At 42.3% G+C, this 17,936-nt stretch overlaps 1 protein-coding gene across 4 annotated transcripts in view; it reads right to left on the bottom strand.

Annotated features, from left to right (window-relative positions):
* Window positions 1-286: 286 nt before the first annotated feature.
* The window catches only part of LOC129708588 (suppressor of tumorigenicity 7 protein homolog), a 135,992-nt gene continuing 118,342 nt past the window's right edge, over window positions 287-17,936 (bottom strand). For all 4 annotated transcript variants that reach the window (XM_055654414.1, XM_055654415.1, XM_055654416.1 and 1 more), the window contains 2 exons: window positions 13,760-13,899; window positions 287-737 (listed from right to left, as the gene is read on the bottom strand). In XM_055654414.1, coding sequence (XP_055510389.1) covers window positions 642-737; window positions 13,760-13,899 — 236 coding nt within the window. In that variant the 3' untranslated portion in view covers window positions 287-641. The remainder of the gene's footprint in view (window positions 738-13,759; window positions 13,900-17,936) is intronic.

Here is a 17,936-nt window from a genome sequence, read left to right as displayed (position 1 = left end):
ACAGAGAATTCAGGGATTCACAATACAAGCGGAATCCTCAAAATTATACTGACATCGGGAAAATCTTTACATAAAAATTGTTCAGCAAATGAAATATCCTTTCAGGGAGTGCTATCTTTGTAAAAAATCTTGGAAATATTTAAGAAACAAACGTATCCAACTGGGGAGGCACAATAGAAATTCTTTAAATAGCTGAAGCAAGATGAACTGAATGCCTAAGCCATTTGTAATCCTTGTAACATTGTGGTGTGGTGGAAATAAAATGTGGTTCAGTCACACAAAGAAAGACATTGCACAAATTAACTTTATTTCTTTTCCCTTTTGATTTTTTTTTGTCCATTTCTCCATGTTTGCAAGTAGAAACTGAAATAATTTCTCCTTGGTTCTTTGATAAAAGGTTAAAGAATCCAGACTTGGCAAAAGTAACAGTGTATCCGACTTGCAGTAGTAGCATTCTCCTTGTTCTTCCCTTCGGCTTAGCCTGGTCAGTGTTCCATTGAAAACTGACAGATCCACAGAGAAGGGTTGGGGCGAGGATGGCGATGGAAGGGGGAGGAGGGAGCAGGAGGGTGGGGGTATTGATGGTGTTGTTGAATTTTGGGAGGAAGAGCATTGGATCTGTTTTTTATGAACCATTTCTGTCAGATTCGGGTCAGCAGGTGCCAGAAGCTGGAGGGTAAGACACTCTCAATCTTCTCCATCACAAAGTTGAAGGGTGCAAAGAGCGTACTGAAGAACTGCAAGATATTAAACAGTAAGGAAACGGAGATTAGAAGTATGCCTTATGATGAATATACAGGAGCAGCATTATAAAACCACAAATATCTTTTTGTTTGCCTCTTGCTAGACATGTCATACCAAACCTCTGAGGGAAATACAAAGATATTTGCAAAATTAATCTCCAGAATGTCAATGACAATGACAAACTCCACATTTAACAATGAAAATAACAATGAAAAACGCCACATTTTCCCTGTTCAAATCACGGCAAACATAACCATCATGAAAATAAAACCAGTCTTGAAAATGGTTTGAAATATAAGCAGTGGAAGGTGAGTAAAGCAGTCTGTTTGGATTAGCAACCTAATATTGGACACAAGAATCAAACGCATTACTTTATTACACAATAATAATAATAATAATAATAATAATAAACTGTCGGCTGGATGGCTCAGAATAATTTTCTTTGCTCAAATGATATTCTCGGCAAGTCTTAAATGTTTCCAAACTTTTTTAGACTGTTGGATGCTGTGATAGGTTTCTAAATTAATATACTGATCTAATGATGAGGAAAGATTATCTGCATCCTTGTAGCTTACTCAGCCAAGTTAGAGGTCACGTGTAGGCTGACTGGTTATAAGCTCTTTTTTATCATTTAAATGTTGCAAAGAAGCAAATTCATCTTCTGCAATCTACTTTCATACGCAGGCAAGCTTGCAGAATCGTGTAAGGCATGGGTCGGCAACCTACGGCCCACGGACCGGATCCGACCCGTAACCCAAAATCATCCAGCACGCAGGCGGTTTTTTTTTTCAATTATTTTTCGTGACCTGGGAACTGTAGCCAGTCCCAGGGAATTGCTGTACCTCTAAAACTAAAAATAAACATTTGAGGAACTGATTGAAGATTCTTGTTGGCTTTGAAATGTTGAGACTCAAATATTGTCCAAACCTTTCCAACAATAATCACTCGAGGTTGGCAATGAACTCCAAGACTTGAGCACATGTCTGAAATCTTTTGGATTCTGACATTATAGATTACAATATGATTCATAGTTCAATTCGTCTGTGCTGATGGTTATTGCTCTTCTATCATATGTAGGATTAACATGTTTTTCAATTTTCCTTTCTCACAGAGATTCCTTGTTTGCCTCACCTGTTGTGGCGAGGTCTACACTATGACTGGATAAAGAATTGGCTTCATGGAACAATGCAGAGGGTGATGGTGGAAGGCTTTTAATCGGACTGTAGGCCTGTGAGTAGCGGTGTGCCTCAGGGATTGGGTGCTCGACCCATTGCTGTCTGTGATTTATAACAACAATTTGATGGGAATGTAGAAGGCATGATTAGTAAGTTTGCAGATGACACTAAAGTGAGTGGTATTGAAGATGGCTATCAAAAATTACAGCAGGATCTTGATCAGTAGAACAAGTGGACTGATGAATGGTTAGCAGAGAATGTAGATATGAGCAAAGTCATAGATTGTTGCATTTTAGGTAGTCAAACCAGTGTTGGATCTTCACTCTGTATATATAGCAGGGCCCTGGTGAGTGTCGTAGAGAAGAGGGATGTAGGAGTGCAGGTACATAGTTCCTTGAAAGTGGCGTCATAAGTAGATAGGGAGGTCAATAAGGATTTTGGTATATTGGTCTTCATCAGTCATGGTATTGTGCGTATAAGTTGTGATGTTATGTTATAGTTGTGCAAGACGTTGGTGAGAACGTATTTAGAGTATTGTGTTCAGTTTTGGTCACCCTGCTACAGGAAGGAGGGGTAAAGCTGGAAAGAGTGCAGAGAAGATTTACAAAGATGTTGGCAGGACTTGAGGGCCTGAACGAAGGAAGAGGTTGGGCGGGCTAGGAGCACAGGAGGATGAGGGATGATCTTATAAATGTGTATACGTTCAAAAAGGGTAAATGAACAGAGCCTTTTACCCAAAATAGGGAAATCAAGAACTAGGGGTTATAGGTTTAAGGTGGGAGGAGAAAGATCCAATAAGAAAATCTGAGAGGCAACTTTTTCACAGAGGTGGTATGAGCAGCCAGGAAAGATAATTGAGGCAGGTACTATAACAACATTTAACAGACATTAGGACAGGTACATGGATAGGAAATGTTTGGAAGAATATAGACCAAACACGGCAGGCATGACTATTGCAGATAGGGCATCTTGGTTTGCATGGGCAGGTTGGATTCTATGACTAATACACTGAGTAAAAACATTTTTCCCATTGGAATTATGTCACAATCTACTCTGCTCACATAACACATTGTGGGGTCACTGCTCGTGCGGTCGACCGGTCGGTGCAGAGAGTAGCTTTGAATGTTTGTCTCTTCGTTACATACGTTACGTGAGTTGCGAGAGTGTTTGTTTTGTTTTAAGTACGAGAGTACACACTGGGGAAAAGGACGAGTGCGAGAGTGTTTGTTTTTGTTTTAAGTACATCGGGTGTCGATTGGTTAATTGCTGCCGTATAGTTCAGTACTTTCGTGGTGTGTTTGTGCGGGTGCTGCCACTACCTCACACACACACACACACACCGGACCAACGAGCTAACGTTAATTAGCCAGCTAGCTTCTTGCGTTCACTGCTCCAAAGTATGCACTTTACATGGACACTATGGACTCTTATGCTTCTACTGTTCGTCTTGGATTATCTGCCCACTGCATCATATGGATATACTCTTCCGGATAACCAACGGATTACTTACTGCAGGGACTTTTTACTTCAGCTGCAATTACACTCTCACCAAGCCCCTGCCATAGACAAGTTGCCGGAGGAGCTACAATGTAAACTCCCAACCGACCGGACAGGCACCCTGCACAACAATAGAAAGAAGGTAACGAGACGGGGGAGGAAGAAGAAGGGTGGAGTTAAAGCAAGACTTAGGCGAGGAGAAAGTAAGCACCGTGCACTTCCCTCAGTGATCCTTGCTAATGTGCGCTCATTGCGTAACAAGACTGATGAACTGCAAGCTAACGTTTTTCACATGTATGAATACCGGACTGCTTCCATTCTTGCTTTCACTGAAACATGGCTGACTGGGAGTGACAACAGTGACAGCATGCACATAGATGGCTTCGGGTCTCCTGTAAGGTTAGACCGTGATACTGAACTGACTGGCAAGCACCATGGCGGTGGTGTCTGCCTCTACATCAATCCACGCTGGTGCAAAACAGTTGTTGTCAGAGAAGAACTGTGCAACCCTGACATTGAACTCTTGGCTGTCTCCCTGCGTCCCTTCTACCTTCCCAGGGAATTCCCACAACTGTTTTTCATTCTGGTTTATATCCACCCCAGAGCAAATGCATCCACTGCTACGGAACATATAAGAAATATGCTCGACAGACTCGAACTGATATCTCCGGATGCCCCTAAATTCATCATGGGTGACTTCAATCACTGTTCAATTGACAAGTCACTTAAAGGATTTTACCAGTATGTCAACTGTACCACCCGTCTAGGGAAAACACTGGACAAATGCTATGGGTCAGTCCCAGACGCCTACAGAGCCGTCTCCCTCCCTCCCCTAGGCTCTGCTGACCACAGCAGCATACTGCTCGTTCCTGCCTACACACCTGTGGTAAAGAGAACAGAGAAAGTCATCAAGGACATCAAACAGTGGACACCGGACAGTATTGACAGGCTTCAAGGGTGTTTTGAAATCACAGACTGGAATACCCTCACATCCTCCTCCACCAACATCAGTGAGCAAGCGGATATAGTCTCAGCATACATCACTTTCTGTGTAGACAATATTATCCCCTCCAAGAAAGTCACAATCTTCCCTAACAATAAACCCTGGGTGACTAAAGATCTGAAAAACATACTGAATAAGAAAAAGAGAACATTTTTTACCGGTTCTGAAGCTGAGAAGAAGGAGGTAAACAGAGAGGTCAAGCGGGCCATAAAAATTGCCAAGCTGAAATATAAGAACAAAGTGGAGCAGACCTTTGGAAAAGGGAACCTCCGTGCGGCTTGGCAGGGCCTCAAGAACATGGCAGCAGTGAACTCTGTCTCTACCAGCCGCAAGCCCATTCAGGTAGCAGGAAGCAGCTTCACTTCACTCCCGAATGATCTCAACTCCTTCTACACCAGATTTGAAAAGGACAATAGCACCCAGCTAGAATCAATCGTCTCCACACTCAGACCTGATGACTCCGGCCTCAACATCAACATATCTGAGGTGGTGAGAGCCCTCAAAAGGACTAAAAAGAACACAGCTCCAGGGCCAGACAACATCTGTGGGCGGACCCTATGGCACTGTGCTGAGCAGCTGGGAGGTGTGTTCCAGCATCTGTTCCAGGGCTCTTTGACCAGCAGCACAGTCCCCGCGATGTGGAAAAACTCAACAGTGATTCCCATCCCAAAGAAGGGCACCACCAAGGTCCTGAATGACCTTAGACCGGTGGCTCTCACCTCCCTGATCATGAAGGCCATGGAGAGGATCATCAAGGAGCACATCACCAAGGCAACTGGCTCGATGATGGATCCATTGCAGTTTGCTTACCAGGCTGGCAGGGGTGTCGATGACGCAAAAATATTCATCTTAAACACCATCCATAAGCATCTGGAAATCCCCAAGGCCACAGCCAGACTTCTGTTTGTAGACTTCTCATCAGCATTCAACACCATGCAGCCACATATTTTGGCTGAGAAGCTCATCACCCGCTTCCATCTCAACCACCAACTCACTCTGTGGATTATAGACTTCCTCACCAACAGATCACAGAGGGTGTTGGTGAACCACACCTTGTCCGACACCCTCTTCACCTTCACTGGCTCTCCACAAGGCTGTGTCCTCTCCCCACTTCTCTTCATTCTCTACACTGATGACTGCAGATCCACCCAGCCAAACTGCCACTTCGTAAAATTTGCTGATGACACAGTTCTCCTGTCTCTTCTTCCCAGCCACACACAACATCACAGCTCAGCCCTGCAGGACTTTATAGTATGGTGTGAAAAGTCTTGTCTTGAGCTAAATATGAGCAAAACCAAGGACATGATTGTGACTTTCTCCCCCCAACAGAGACAGATGGCTGAGGCAGCCACCACTATCATCCAGCAGGAGCCAGTGGAGATAGTGGAGGTATACAAATACCTGGGAACAGCCTTCGACAACCTGCTAAGGTTTTCCTCTAACATAGAGGAAATCCTTAAAAAGTGCCATCAGAGACAGTACCTACTCAGGAAGCTGAAGTCATTTGGGATTAACAAAGACATTCTCACTACATTCTACTACGCATTCATTGAAAATGTAATAACCTTCTCTTTCACTAGCTGGTTCCACTCCATCACCCTGCAAAACAGAAACCGCCTGTTGAATGTGGTCAAGGTCTGCTCAAAAATCATTGAGCAACTCTCACTGCCCTATGCGACCAACAGTCTTTAAAGTTAACACGCAGGATTCTTCAGGACCCCTCTCACATCCTGTTTCCTGAGTTTGAGTGGCTCCCCTCAGGACGCAGACTCCGCTGTCCGGGTTGCCGGACACAGAGGAGGAAGGCAACCTTCATCCCCAGGGCTGTCCAGCTTTTTAATGCTGATCACTGACTCATGAACATATGAAATGAGATAACCTTCTATATGCACTTTTTAATTGAAGCACTTAGAAAGCATTTTAAAACTATTGCTATGTGTTGAATGTTGATGTGTGATTGTGCAGTGTGTCTGTGAAATGCGTGTGCTGGTTGATTGTGCAGTATGCGTGCTGCTTATGTTTGTTGATTGTGTCCCTTTTTAAAAAGCTACTGTAATGCGCCTTTTTAAATTGCCCCTCGGGGATGAATAAAGTGCTTTGAATTGAATTTGAATTGAATTGAATTGAATTGAATTGAATTGAATTGAATTGAATTGTGGGCTTCTAACGACCACTTTAAGTCATTTGCTATTAATTCTATCAATCCCTCACTAACCTATTGAAAACATATTTGCTTTTCTTGTTCCCAATTCTGACAAAAGGTGTAAAATTTGAAACATTACCCATTTTTTTCTCCACAAACTAAGTGCTAAGTGCTTCGAGCATTTTCTGTTTTATTTTCAGATTTCCCACATGTGGGTTTAATGATTCTAGTTTAGTTCCTGTTGGTTTTCTTCTGATTCACTTTATTGTGACCAAGCCTTTATTGTCAGTGTGGGCAAGTGAGGCTGAAGGGCCTGTTTCCACACTACAAAACGTCCACATTTTGGAATGAAGTCAAAAAGAGAAGAGATTAATGCATTTGTATGTAAAGAGCGAGACTAATTCGACCAATGCTTTTTATATTAAACCTCTCAATACACTGTCAGGTCCAGCACAAAGTGCTGAAGGGTCTTTTTGTGTAAACCAGCATCTGCAGTTCCTTGTTTCTGCACTGACAGGTCCAGTGGGCTCAATAGACAATAGCTGCAGGAGTAGGCCATTCGGCCCTTTGAGCCAGCACCGTCATTCAATGTGATCATCCCCAATCAGTACCCCGTTCCTGACTTCTCCCCATATCCACTGACTTGGCTATCCTTAAGAGCCCTATCTAGCTCTCTCCTGAAAGCATCCAGAGAACCTGCCTCCACCACTCTCTGAGGCAGAGACTTCCACAGACTCACAACTTTCAGTGAGAAAAAGTGTTTCCTCGTCTCTGTTCTAAATGGCTTACCCCTTATTCTTAAACTGTGGCCCCTGGTTCTGGACTCCCCCAACATCGGGAACATGTTTCCTGCCTCTAGCGTGTCCAAACCCTTAACAATCTTATATGTTTCAATAAGATGCCCGCTCATCCTTCTATTGAGTGCTCAGATTGGGTGCGTTGGCTCAAAAATACACCTTCAAAAGCATGGAAAAGACTTGTCCTCTACAAAATGGTCAGGCAACGATTAAATCTACTTTATTCCACTGGCATACAAGAGCATCACCCACAGATGTACAGTAAAACTCTGATAACCTGGCACAGTCAGGTCTTTTTCAAATTTTCTAGACTTTTGGACATTAATGTTATTAATATGCAACTCAGTTACACCTTCATGATAATAAATTCTGCAGTGAACTAGATAGGTTCAATACAAACGTAGGAACCGTGGTCCTGGCAGATGCAAGGGGAGTGTAACAAACATTACCTAGTGAGCTACATGCTGAACCATCAGGTATCAGAATAGTAGAATGGAGGATTCTTGAAGTTTTAGGTGGGTGGTGTGAGCAATGCTTTATGGTGGACAGTATAAATGATGGCAGAGAAAGTAACCTTTAAAGGACATGTAGAAAAATATTTCAAGCCAAAGAAAGAGAAAGGGTGGATGGGGGAGTAATTTTCGATTGCTCTACTTTGTTTCTACTGAACTTTGTCTTAGAAACAATAACAACTTTATTCCTTTGGCGAAAATATATATAGTAACAACTTCATTTGAGACTGATAGCTTCCATCCTGAAACATTGTGAAGCATGTGTGTTCATCAGCATGAGTTAGATGACTGCTTGACCCAGCATGAAGCCCTTGACCTCCTCTGCAAGCTTGTAACTGAATCTCAATGCAAAATAAACTCTTGTTGCACATCTACATAATGGAATTCAAGGTCCATCAGAACATTTTGGAAGTGATCAACATTCAATAGAATCTCAGCACAGAGGAGGCAGTTTCTATCTGCACTGGGTTTTTTGAAAGTATCCAACTAATTTCTATCTTTCCCTACAGTGTGCCAATTCTTCCATTTTGTGCAAATATCTAATTTGACTTTGAATTTGCTTTCCTCACTCTTTCGGATTGTTAAAGATAGATTTTAATAATACACTCCAAAAAAGTTACTCATCTCATATTGTCTGAAATCTCAGGCCTCTTGTATCAAAACTTTTTTCCAGTGTTAATTATATCTCCACAAAATATACTCTGCAAACTCTGCACCCTCAAGCCTGGATTCTTCACTTTCTCCTTGTAGCTTAAGTCTTATTATTCCTGCATCACGCGACTAAATCCTCTAGAATGCAGTCTCACCAAGACCTTCACAGCCTTCCTAAAATGCACCAGACAATACTATGCAGCTGGCATATGACCACTAATCAACCTACTCTCCTCTCAAACGTTCAGGAGCTGCCACAGCATCCATGGTCAACATAGAGTAAATAAAATGCTGTTGACATTCATTTCTATAGGAGACCTGCTGTAAGAGTTTTGCTTCAACTTAGAACAGCGCAAGGATTTGAAAAAAAACTTTGCGGTGCAGTCTTTGATCAGGTCTCACCCAGGACGGTGAATGTGTATTTTGAAAATAAAGGCCTTAAAAAGCCAAAATGGTAAGTATCAGGAGTATATCTAGGCACTTGTTGAGTGTCCAAAATTCGGTAACAATGGTATAAGACAGTCAGTATTAAATCTCAAAATAAAGCAGGAGAAATCTCTTGAATCAAATTGTGGTTAGAGCATGGAACTTGCCACATCATGGAGTGGATATGCACGTGTCATCAATACGATTAAGGGAAAGGCAGTTAAATGCATGCCGGAATCAAAGAATACAGTGATACGGTTAGATGATGCAGTATGTAAAAATGCTTTTGTAGGATATAAATGTGGGCAGAATCCTATGGTGTCATGTGATTACTTTTGCTTTGAGGTGTTAGCAACAACATTTATGAATAGAGAAAAACTACTTTCAAATGATTTTAATGACTTTGAAAGAGTGAATCGTGCTATTTAATTTCACTTATGTGTGCCAATTGCAAAAGCATGCTTCAGTACAGGAGCTTGCTGCTCTGATTATCTTGAATGAATTCATTTACTCTGAATCTAATCAGTTCTAAAGTTCATTTAAGTTAGTTACTAAAAGTTAGGTTAAAATTGGAGCTCTGAACTGTTCACAAATTAATTAAATTTGTAAATAAAACACCAGCAAAAATAAAGGTTTTCTGTGGAATGGCTAAAGATGGCACTTTGATGCCTGGGTGTTTATGCAACACATCTAAATCTCATCCTAAAAGAATTGCTGTTCTAAGAGTTGGCAACTTTAATTTACATACTACACATGTTAAATAACCCAAAGCATTGCACAAAAGCATTATCAGTTGGTACTAGGCTACGCTACACAAGGAAATATTAAAGTTGATGACAAAAAGTCTGCTAACTGTTGCCGACTACATCAAAAGTAGAAAGAGGATCAGTGAGCTTTAAGGAGGGAATTCCAGAACATGGGGCCTTAGCTGCTGAAGCCACAGCTTCCTATGAGTATTTAAAATCAATGATGCCTAAGAGGCTAGAGTTGAAGAACAAAGATATTTCAGAAGGTGGCAATGGGTACCAGAACTAGGGAGGCATAGCCTTGACGGGATCTGGAATACCAGAAGAGAATTTTAAAACTAAGACATTGCTTGAGAGGGGGGTGGGGGGGGGTAAATGTGGGTTGACAATAAGAGGTCAGGTCGGGGGGAGTTCCCCTGCCACGGGTACCATGTAATCCCGTGCTACCTGCTCCATGGTCGGATAGTCGACGACTAAACTGTCTCCCCCCACCTGGTTTGCCTTGTGAGGAGGGGGCTGCGGACCCCCAGCAGGACCAAAAACAAGACCGGTGGTCAAAGGGCGCATGAGCTCATAGTGAGCCAACGGCCATCCACACTTCAGAAGAAGTTGCGATCACTGTCGTACACAGCATTGTAAGCACCGTGCCTGTTGATGTTTTCAACGATGATGATGATTAACAGGAGCAATGAGTGAAAAAGTGTTGGTAAAACACTTTAGATAAAGGCAGCATTTCAGATCTATGAAGAGTGACCGATAGGTACACAGCCAGGAAAGCATTTAGCAGTAACAAACTAATGGATGAAAATATCAAGAGGTGACCAGGCTTTGTTGAAAGAATGACTCTTTGACATGTGTCCTGAACTTCACCCTCATTGTGGATGCAATGCTCCAGCTGAGTTCTCTGAATTGCAGAAGATAGATGTCCAGTCTGTAATGCCTGTGCCAACCTTTTGTTGCAGCTATCCAAATCGTTCTGTTTCAATTATGTGTTGACACCTGAAATATTTCACCCTTGAAGACTGTAAATAGACTAGAGGATTGCTAGAAAAAAATTCAATTCAGTAAAGAGACGGGACGAATACAAACTAAACAATTTCATTCACAGCACTTGTGGGATTCATATCTAAAATAAACAGATGGCCTTACTTAAACCTGCTCACATTTTCATATACTAACTTACCAGCTCTATCACAGTTGTTTCATCTATAGCAACCCCAGAAATATGTACTTGTATTTTGTAAAACCTAATTGTTAATGATACAGAGCAAAGAAGGCCATTGTTTCCCCATTAATCACAGAAGCCTTGACCTAAGCTGTGCAGAGACAAACCAATTACTTTATGCTGCCTTATGTGTTGCAATGTTATTCCGCAAAACCATGCTTGCAAAAAGCAAGGGGAGTTAACATGGATCTGCCTCTTGCTTCTGAGACTGCTCTGGTTAGTTTCACACCGCTAACTAGTGGAGTCAGCACATTCTAGAAGCTTTTCTTCCTCGTCACTCACCCTCCCACCCCCTCCAGATTGCAGGACTTAGCTATTATCCACCATTGCCACCCCGCTCAATACTCCTTGTGAAGACAGAAGATTTATTAGAAAAGTAGCAGCAGCCACACATGCATTGACCCTGTTTTATTTCACACTGTGATGCATATTACAACATGCACTGAACATTGCCAAAATATTGATTGCTTCATCCCCGCTAAGTGTAAACTCAATGGTACCTTCTTGCTATTTAATGCAGTGAGATGTTGGCCACTGCTTGTGTAGTATAGTTTAGCTTTGTTTTAATTCAGAGTAATGTCTTAATTGATTTTTTTCTTTGCTAACAGCCCACACCTAGTGCCCAAACAGCCCCTACCCTAAGTTGCAGCCCGTGCCTCCAGTCATTTATTCTTAAGCACGTATACACTTCATGATTGTCTTAAATGGGGCAATGGCCGATGCCCAGCAATTCAAAGCAACTAACCCCAGCTCACCACAAGGGCAAAGCACGAGAGACAGAGATAAGTCATCCCACAATCATCAGATTGAAGTTTTGCAATCTTGTTACATCCAGACGTGAATGGTGGGAGACAATTAAACAACTAATTGTTGGAGGTTCCAAGAATATTCCCGTCCTCAAGATGCCATGCAACAGCTAGAACATGCGTAGCAAGGAACTGCAAATGCTGATTTAAACTGAAGATAAAGCATAAAAAGCTGGAGTAACTCAGCAGGTCAGTGGGTTAGCTTACAACCCAGTGGTATGAATATTGATTTATTTAACTTCAAGGAAACCCTTGAATCACCTCTCTCTCCACCACCCACACAAGCCATTGTACTAGTTTCAATGTTGTCTTGTTTGAGTCTCAGTGTCTGTAACTCATTTTCACCTGGCCCACAGCCAACAATGGCTTGTTTCTTTTATCATTGTTACTTTTTTGCATATTTTTTCATTCATTTGTTCTATATCTCTCTACATCACCGTTTATATCTCTCATTTTTTTCCCCTGACTCTCAAGAAGGGTCTCGACCCGAAATGTCACCTATTGCTTTTCTGCAGAGATGCTGTCTGACCCGCTGAGTTACTCCAGCACTTTGTGTTTATCGGCTTGGACATGCTCCGTTTCAAAAAGATCACAGGTCATCTAATTCACCTGTAGTTTCTAGCCTTTCTCTTCCATTTTCTAATCAAAATCCATCAATCCGAATTAATATACTCAACACAGGAGCATCAAGAGTCATCGGAGGCAGAGAAATCCAAAACTCTGAATGTAGGATCTTCTTTCTATTTCAGCACCAAATAGCCAACCATTCAAGTTGAGATGATAACCCATAGGTTCTGGACTCTATACACATTGCGTGTTGCTTCTCCATACTCATTTTGACAAAGAAAGAAATTCTATAAAACCATGGAATAATCCAGTAACAAAATTAATCAACAAGCAATTCAGTGTGTTGATGATCCTGGAAAGTGTCTACAATACATTAAATATAGCAATGGTACTTTGGGGATGGAAACTGAAAAATCTACATTTGGAAATAATTTTCAATCTAAGAATACTGATATAATTTGCAAAATAACAGTATTTCAAGGTATGAAGTCAAAACAAAAATGGAATTAAGTTCAATTTTGATGAATGGCCGGGCCAACTTCAGGAGTTGAATAGCCTCTTCTTATTCAAGGATTCCAAAAGTCAAATCTAAAGGGCCTGTCCCACTTACGTGTCCTTGGCACGCAAATTACGCGACCTCATGATCGCGTTGAGACGCACAGGCATCGGATGGTGCACGGGGCAGGTCCCACTTAGCAGCGCAGAGGGGTATGTATTTGTGCGCGACATCGCGCTGGGCTCCGAAATTTTTGTAGCAACAAAATCTTCGCGCACCAACGGCCTGTCGTGTAACTGACAGCCAAAGTGGGACAGGCCCAAGACCCTGGCGCGACGCAACGTCTCACCTTCAGCAGAAGCAGGCAAACGATTGCCGAGCTCGGCCTGGGGCTCACGGACGTTGCAGTCCGGTTCCGCCCCCACTTCTACTCCCAGTGCAGGACCAAGAAAATTGAAGATGGACACAAAGCTGGAGTAACTCAGCGGGACCGGCAGCATCTCTGGAGAGAAGGAATGGGTGATGTTTCGGGTCAAGACCCTTCTTTTCAGACTGAAGAAGAGTCTCGACCCGAAACATCATCCATTGCTTCTCTCCAGAGATGCTGCCGGTCCCGCTGAGTTACTCCAGCTTTGTGTCCATCTTCAAATGACGTCACACGCTCCAGACGGCTGTGCGTACACATGAAATTGTGCGCGACCTTCGAGGGACCGTCGCGGCTCAACGCGACCACGAGGTTGCATAATTTGCGTGCCAAGGACATGTAAGTGGGACAGGCCCTTTACCTTCACTTTTCCCTTTTAGATACAGGTCGACCTCCTGTTTGTTAAGTGACTCAAATTTTAAATATAATTGTTAATATTTCAGTTGTCTATTTTCCACGTTTTACGTTATGTTGGTTAGAAAATAGGGGATGTTCACAAGCAAGATATCCAATATCAGTAGCTGGAAATTCAGCTAGCAGTACTTACAGCTTTAGCAAAGACCCCCATAAGTTCTGGAAACTGGTGTGTGAGAAGCGCCAACATTGCGGTGAATGAACACAGCCCTGCTGTGAACAGGATGAAGAATGGCAGCTCCTTCTTCGGATATACTGAAACTTCATGGAAAGCTGGAAAAGCAGAAACAAAAGAAAGTCATTTATTTAAAAAAAAGCATTTTAACTGTTTTTGAGTAACAAATTCTCTTAGAAAAAAAGATGAGGTTGAGTAACATTGACAAGGCATCAGTTACTGCCCATTTCTAATTGCTCTAAGAGAAGACTAGGATGGGCCTTCTCCATTAGCTAACGTAATCCTTGTGCTGATTATGAGATAGTCTAACCCATAAGCAATCAATAAATATTTTTTAATTATTTCAACTAACAACTACTGCTTTTTGTGGGGGAGAGAGCCATATTTCCATCTACCTGTGCCTGGAGCATGTTTCTTCAATGACCTACTTCTGATTTTAGGTAGACAAAAATGCTAGAGAAACTCAGCGGGTGAGGCAGCAACTATGGAGCAAAGGAATTAGGCGACGTTTCGGGTAGAGACCCTTCTTCAGACTGATGTGGGGGTGGGGGCGGGAAGAAGTGGAGACAGTGGGCTGTGGGAGAGCTGGGAACGGGATGGGAAATCTTGGGCCTCCTCCATGACCAGAGCGAGCCCACCGTAAATTGGAGGAGCAGCACCTGGGCCGCTTGGGTAGTTTACACCCCAGCAGTATGGACATTGACCTCCAATTTCAGGTAGTCCCTGCTTTCTCCTTCTTTCCCCTCCCCTTCCCAGCTCTCCCGCAGCCCACTGTCTCCGCCTCTTCCTTTCTTCTTCCCCCCCTCCCCCATCAGTCTGAAGCAGGATCTCGACCCGAAACGTCGCCTATTTCCATCGCTCCATAGATGCTGCCTTACCCGTTGAGTTTCTCCAGCATTTTTGTCTACCTTCGATTTTCCAGCATCTGCAGTTCCTTCTTAAATACTTCTGATTTTATGTCATTTTGCCTTGGAAATACTGTTGCCCTAGAACCCTTGCAAAATCTTAAAATAAAACCTCAGTCAAATAATCTGTTCATCTTTTACAGGCTATTATTGTGCCATTTCTGGTCATAACCTAAGCCTTGGATCACTGTAAAACTGCAGTGCCCTTTCTCATGGCCAATTTATCTTCTATAGAACTGCGCACAATATTCCAGTTTAATATTCACTATGCACAATATTCCACTCAACAATGTGGTAACAAAACTTCCTCCACTTTATTTTCTCGTCTTCTAGATATAGAGGCTAACATTCGACTACCATTTTAGTTCAGTTTAGTTTAGTTCAGTTTGAGTTTAGGGGCACAGCATGGAAACAGACTCTACAGCCCACCGAGTCCACGTTAATCATCCATCACACATTCACACCAGTACTATGATATCCCACTTTCTTCTCCACTCCCTTTGGCCAATTACCCTACAAACCCACACGTCTTTGGGATGTGGGAGGAAACCAGAGCATTCAGAGCAAGGCCACATGGTCACAGGGAGAATGTGTGGTCTCCATACACAGCACCCAAGGTGAGGATTAAACACGGGCCACCAGCACAGCGAGGCAATAGCAATACATGCTGCACCACTGTGCAAGATAATTAAAAAAGAGAGTAGATTAGATTATTCATTAGCCACTTGCAAAGTAATAATTTAGGAAGACATTGGGTCTGATGAAGGTAGTCTTACTTATTTCCAGTTTCTTCTGATAAGAGACTGGGAAGAAGTCCTCCTGGCTCCATAATTCACAAATGGGACACTAATTCAAAAATATGTGCAGCACAGGGGTGCAGCAGGTAGAGCTGCTGCCTCACAGTGCCAGAGACCCAGGTTCAATCCCGACTACGGATGCTGTTTGTGTGGAGTTTGTATGTTTCCCTGTGACTCCGTGGGTTTTCTCCAGTGCTCCAGTTTCCTCCCACATCCCAAAGACGTGCAGGTTGTAGGTTAATTAGCTTCTATAAATTGCCCTTAGTGTGTAGGACATAGAACTAGTGTACAGGTGATGGTCGGCATAGACCCAGAGGGCCGAAGGGCCTGTTTCCATCACGTATCTCTAAACAAAACATTATTCAGGTCTAAATTGTTCATCGCAAATGCACTTTTCTGAATTGCAATGGTATTTACACAAACACATTGATTAGTTTTGTAAAAGTTAGGTCATCAAAACAGATAAACAATGCCTATTGCAGAATTAAAAAAAACCCTTAATTGCCAGAACTGCCTCACAATGTTGCACTCTGACTTCTCAGGTATCGGATTCAGCACAACTTTAATAAAGGTAAAGAATAGAGTTCCTCTCTATTCGTTGCTATGATTTAAAAAATAAAATCGAAATCACTGTGCAGCAGGCCATAGTGTTAACATTCTTGGCATAAGCCATTTTCAATGCAAATACAAAAAGATTCCTGGTGTAGCTGTAGTCACGTTCTGGTCTGCATTGCTACCTTATCATAATCAGAATCTCCCTGCAGATTGTTGTGGTGGGAGCACAAACAAACAGGAACAAATTGTTTCCATTCCTTTACCCTCTGTTCTAAACAATAAGTCACACACACCTGAAATGCTGATCTAGACCTTATCTTCCGGATGTTAATGAACTGATTATTTATGTCCAATACCATTAGATTTCTTTCTGGCTCCTTAATTTTCTTTCAATGCAATAAAGGTACCATCTCATAATCTCAAATAAAATTAGAAGTTACCCTTAAAACATTTTTCTTTTCCATTTCTGGCCCAGATATTTCCAGAGAGGCTGATAAAAACCCATCACATTGACGTGACACCATCTTAAAGCGTGTAGTTAATAGTGGGGGACAATTTTAAATTTAATGGGGGGCTGGAAGAAGAAAGGAAGAGGCGAAGACAGTAAGCTGTGGGAGTGCTGGGAGGGGGGAGGGGAAGGAGGGAGAAAGCAAGGACTACCTGAAATTGGAGGTCAATGTTCATACTGCTGGGGTGTAAACTGCCCAAGCGAAATATGAGGTCCTGCTCCTCGTAGGTGTGGCTAGTCTGCTTAGGGTCTAAATGGGGAAGGATTTTGGAAATGAAGATTGAAATTGAGGGGACAGAGGGAAGGTAGAGCTTGCCAAGGTTGCTGATGGTTTTCTGTGCGCTGGGGAATGGGCCTGGTCATTCAATATGCAAGTACACAGCTACAATTAAAACATGGATAACTAAAATATTAAAAATAGAAATCTCCATTGAAATTTTGCCCCCCCCATCCCCAATCCCGCCATATCATGGTATGCTTCCCATCTTTATTTTTTGAGCCGCTTTCCCTTCACTGGCTTTTTTCATCTATAATTTCTTGATACTTTTTCAGGGCCAAGCAAAACAGTGAGCAACAAAGTGGTTGTCAAGATTCTCAGTTGAAGTAGTCCTAACATGCTTATTTTCTCAACAAAAATGTTCATATGGCAATAAGGAATAGGAGTAGAATTAGGCCATTCGGCCCATCAAGTCTACTCCGCTCTTCAAAATGATAAACTCTTCAAAACTACAGTCATCTAAGATTACTTAATTTTCAGACAATTATCTAATAGATAGATGTGCAAGTCCAAGTATATGTTTAGACTCTGTCTGTAAACCGTTTAGCAGTTATTACTATATATCCTTAAGTCTCCCTGGGATCCAGCCTTCTGGCCCTGGGGATTTATCCATTCAATTTACCCAACACCACTTCCCGACTAAACCTGGATTTCAGAGAAGTGAAGACGGAACCAAAGTTTATTCAAGTGGTCCGCCATATCCTGGTTCCCCATGATCAACTCACCTGTTTCTGACTGCAAGGGACCTACATTTGTTTTAACTAATCTCTTTCTTTTCACATATCTATAAAAACTTTTGCAGTCAGTTCTTATGTTCCCTGCATGTTTTCTTTCATAATTCCATTTTTCCTTTCCTAATTAAGCCTTCGTCCTCCTCTGCTGGTCTCTGAATTTTCTCCCAGTCCTCAGGGTATGTTGCTTTTTCTGGCTAGTTTTGTACGCATCATCCTTTGCTTTGCATAAACCAAAGCTGACACGAATTAAACTATTTTGTGCTTCCTACATTATCAAACTTCCTGAGTACTTCATCAGCAGTAAAGCCTTTGGGATATTGATGTGCTATATAAATGCAGGTTATTTCTCTTATGGTTCA

Source organism: Leucoraja erinacea, chromosome 24 (genome assembly GCF_028641065.1).
Source record: "Leucoraja erinacea ecotype New England chromosome 24, Leri_hhj_1, whole genome shotgun sequence".
In the NCBI taxonomy this organism is placed as follows: domain Eukaryota; kingdom Metazoa; phylum Chordata; class Chondrichthyes; order Rajiformes; family Rajidae; genus Leucoraja; species Leucoraja erinaceus.
This window is presented reverse-complemented; position numbering and strand designations above follow the sequence as displayed.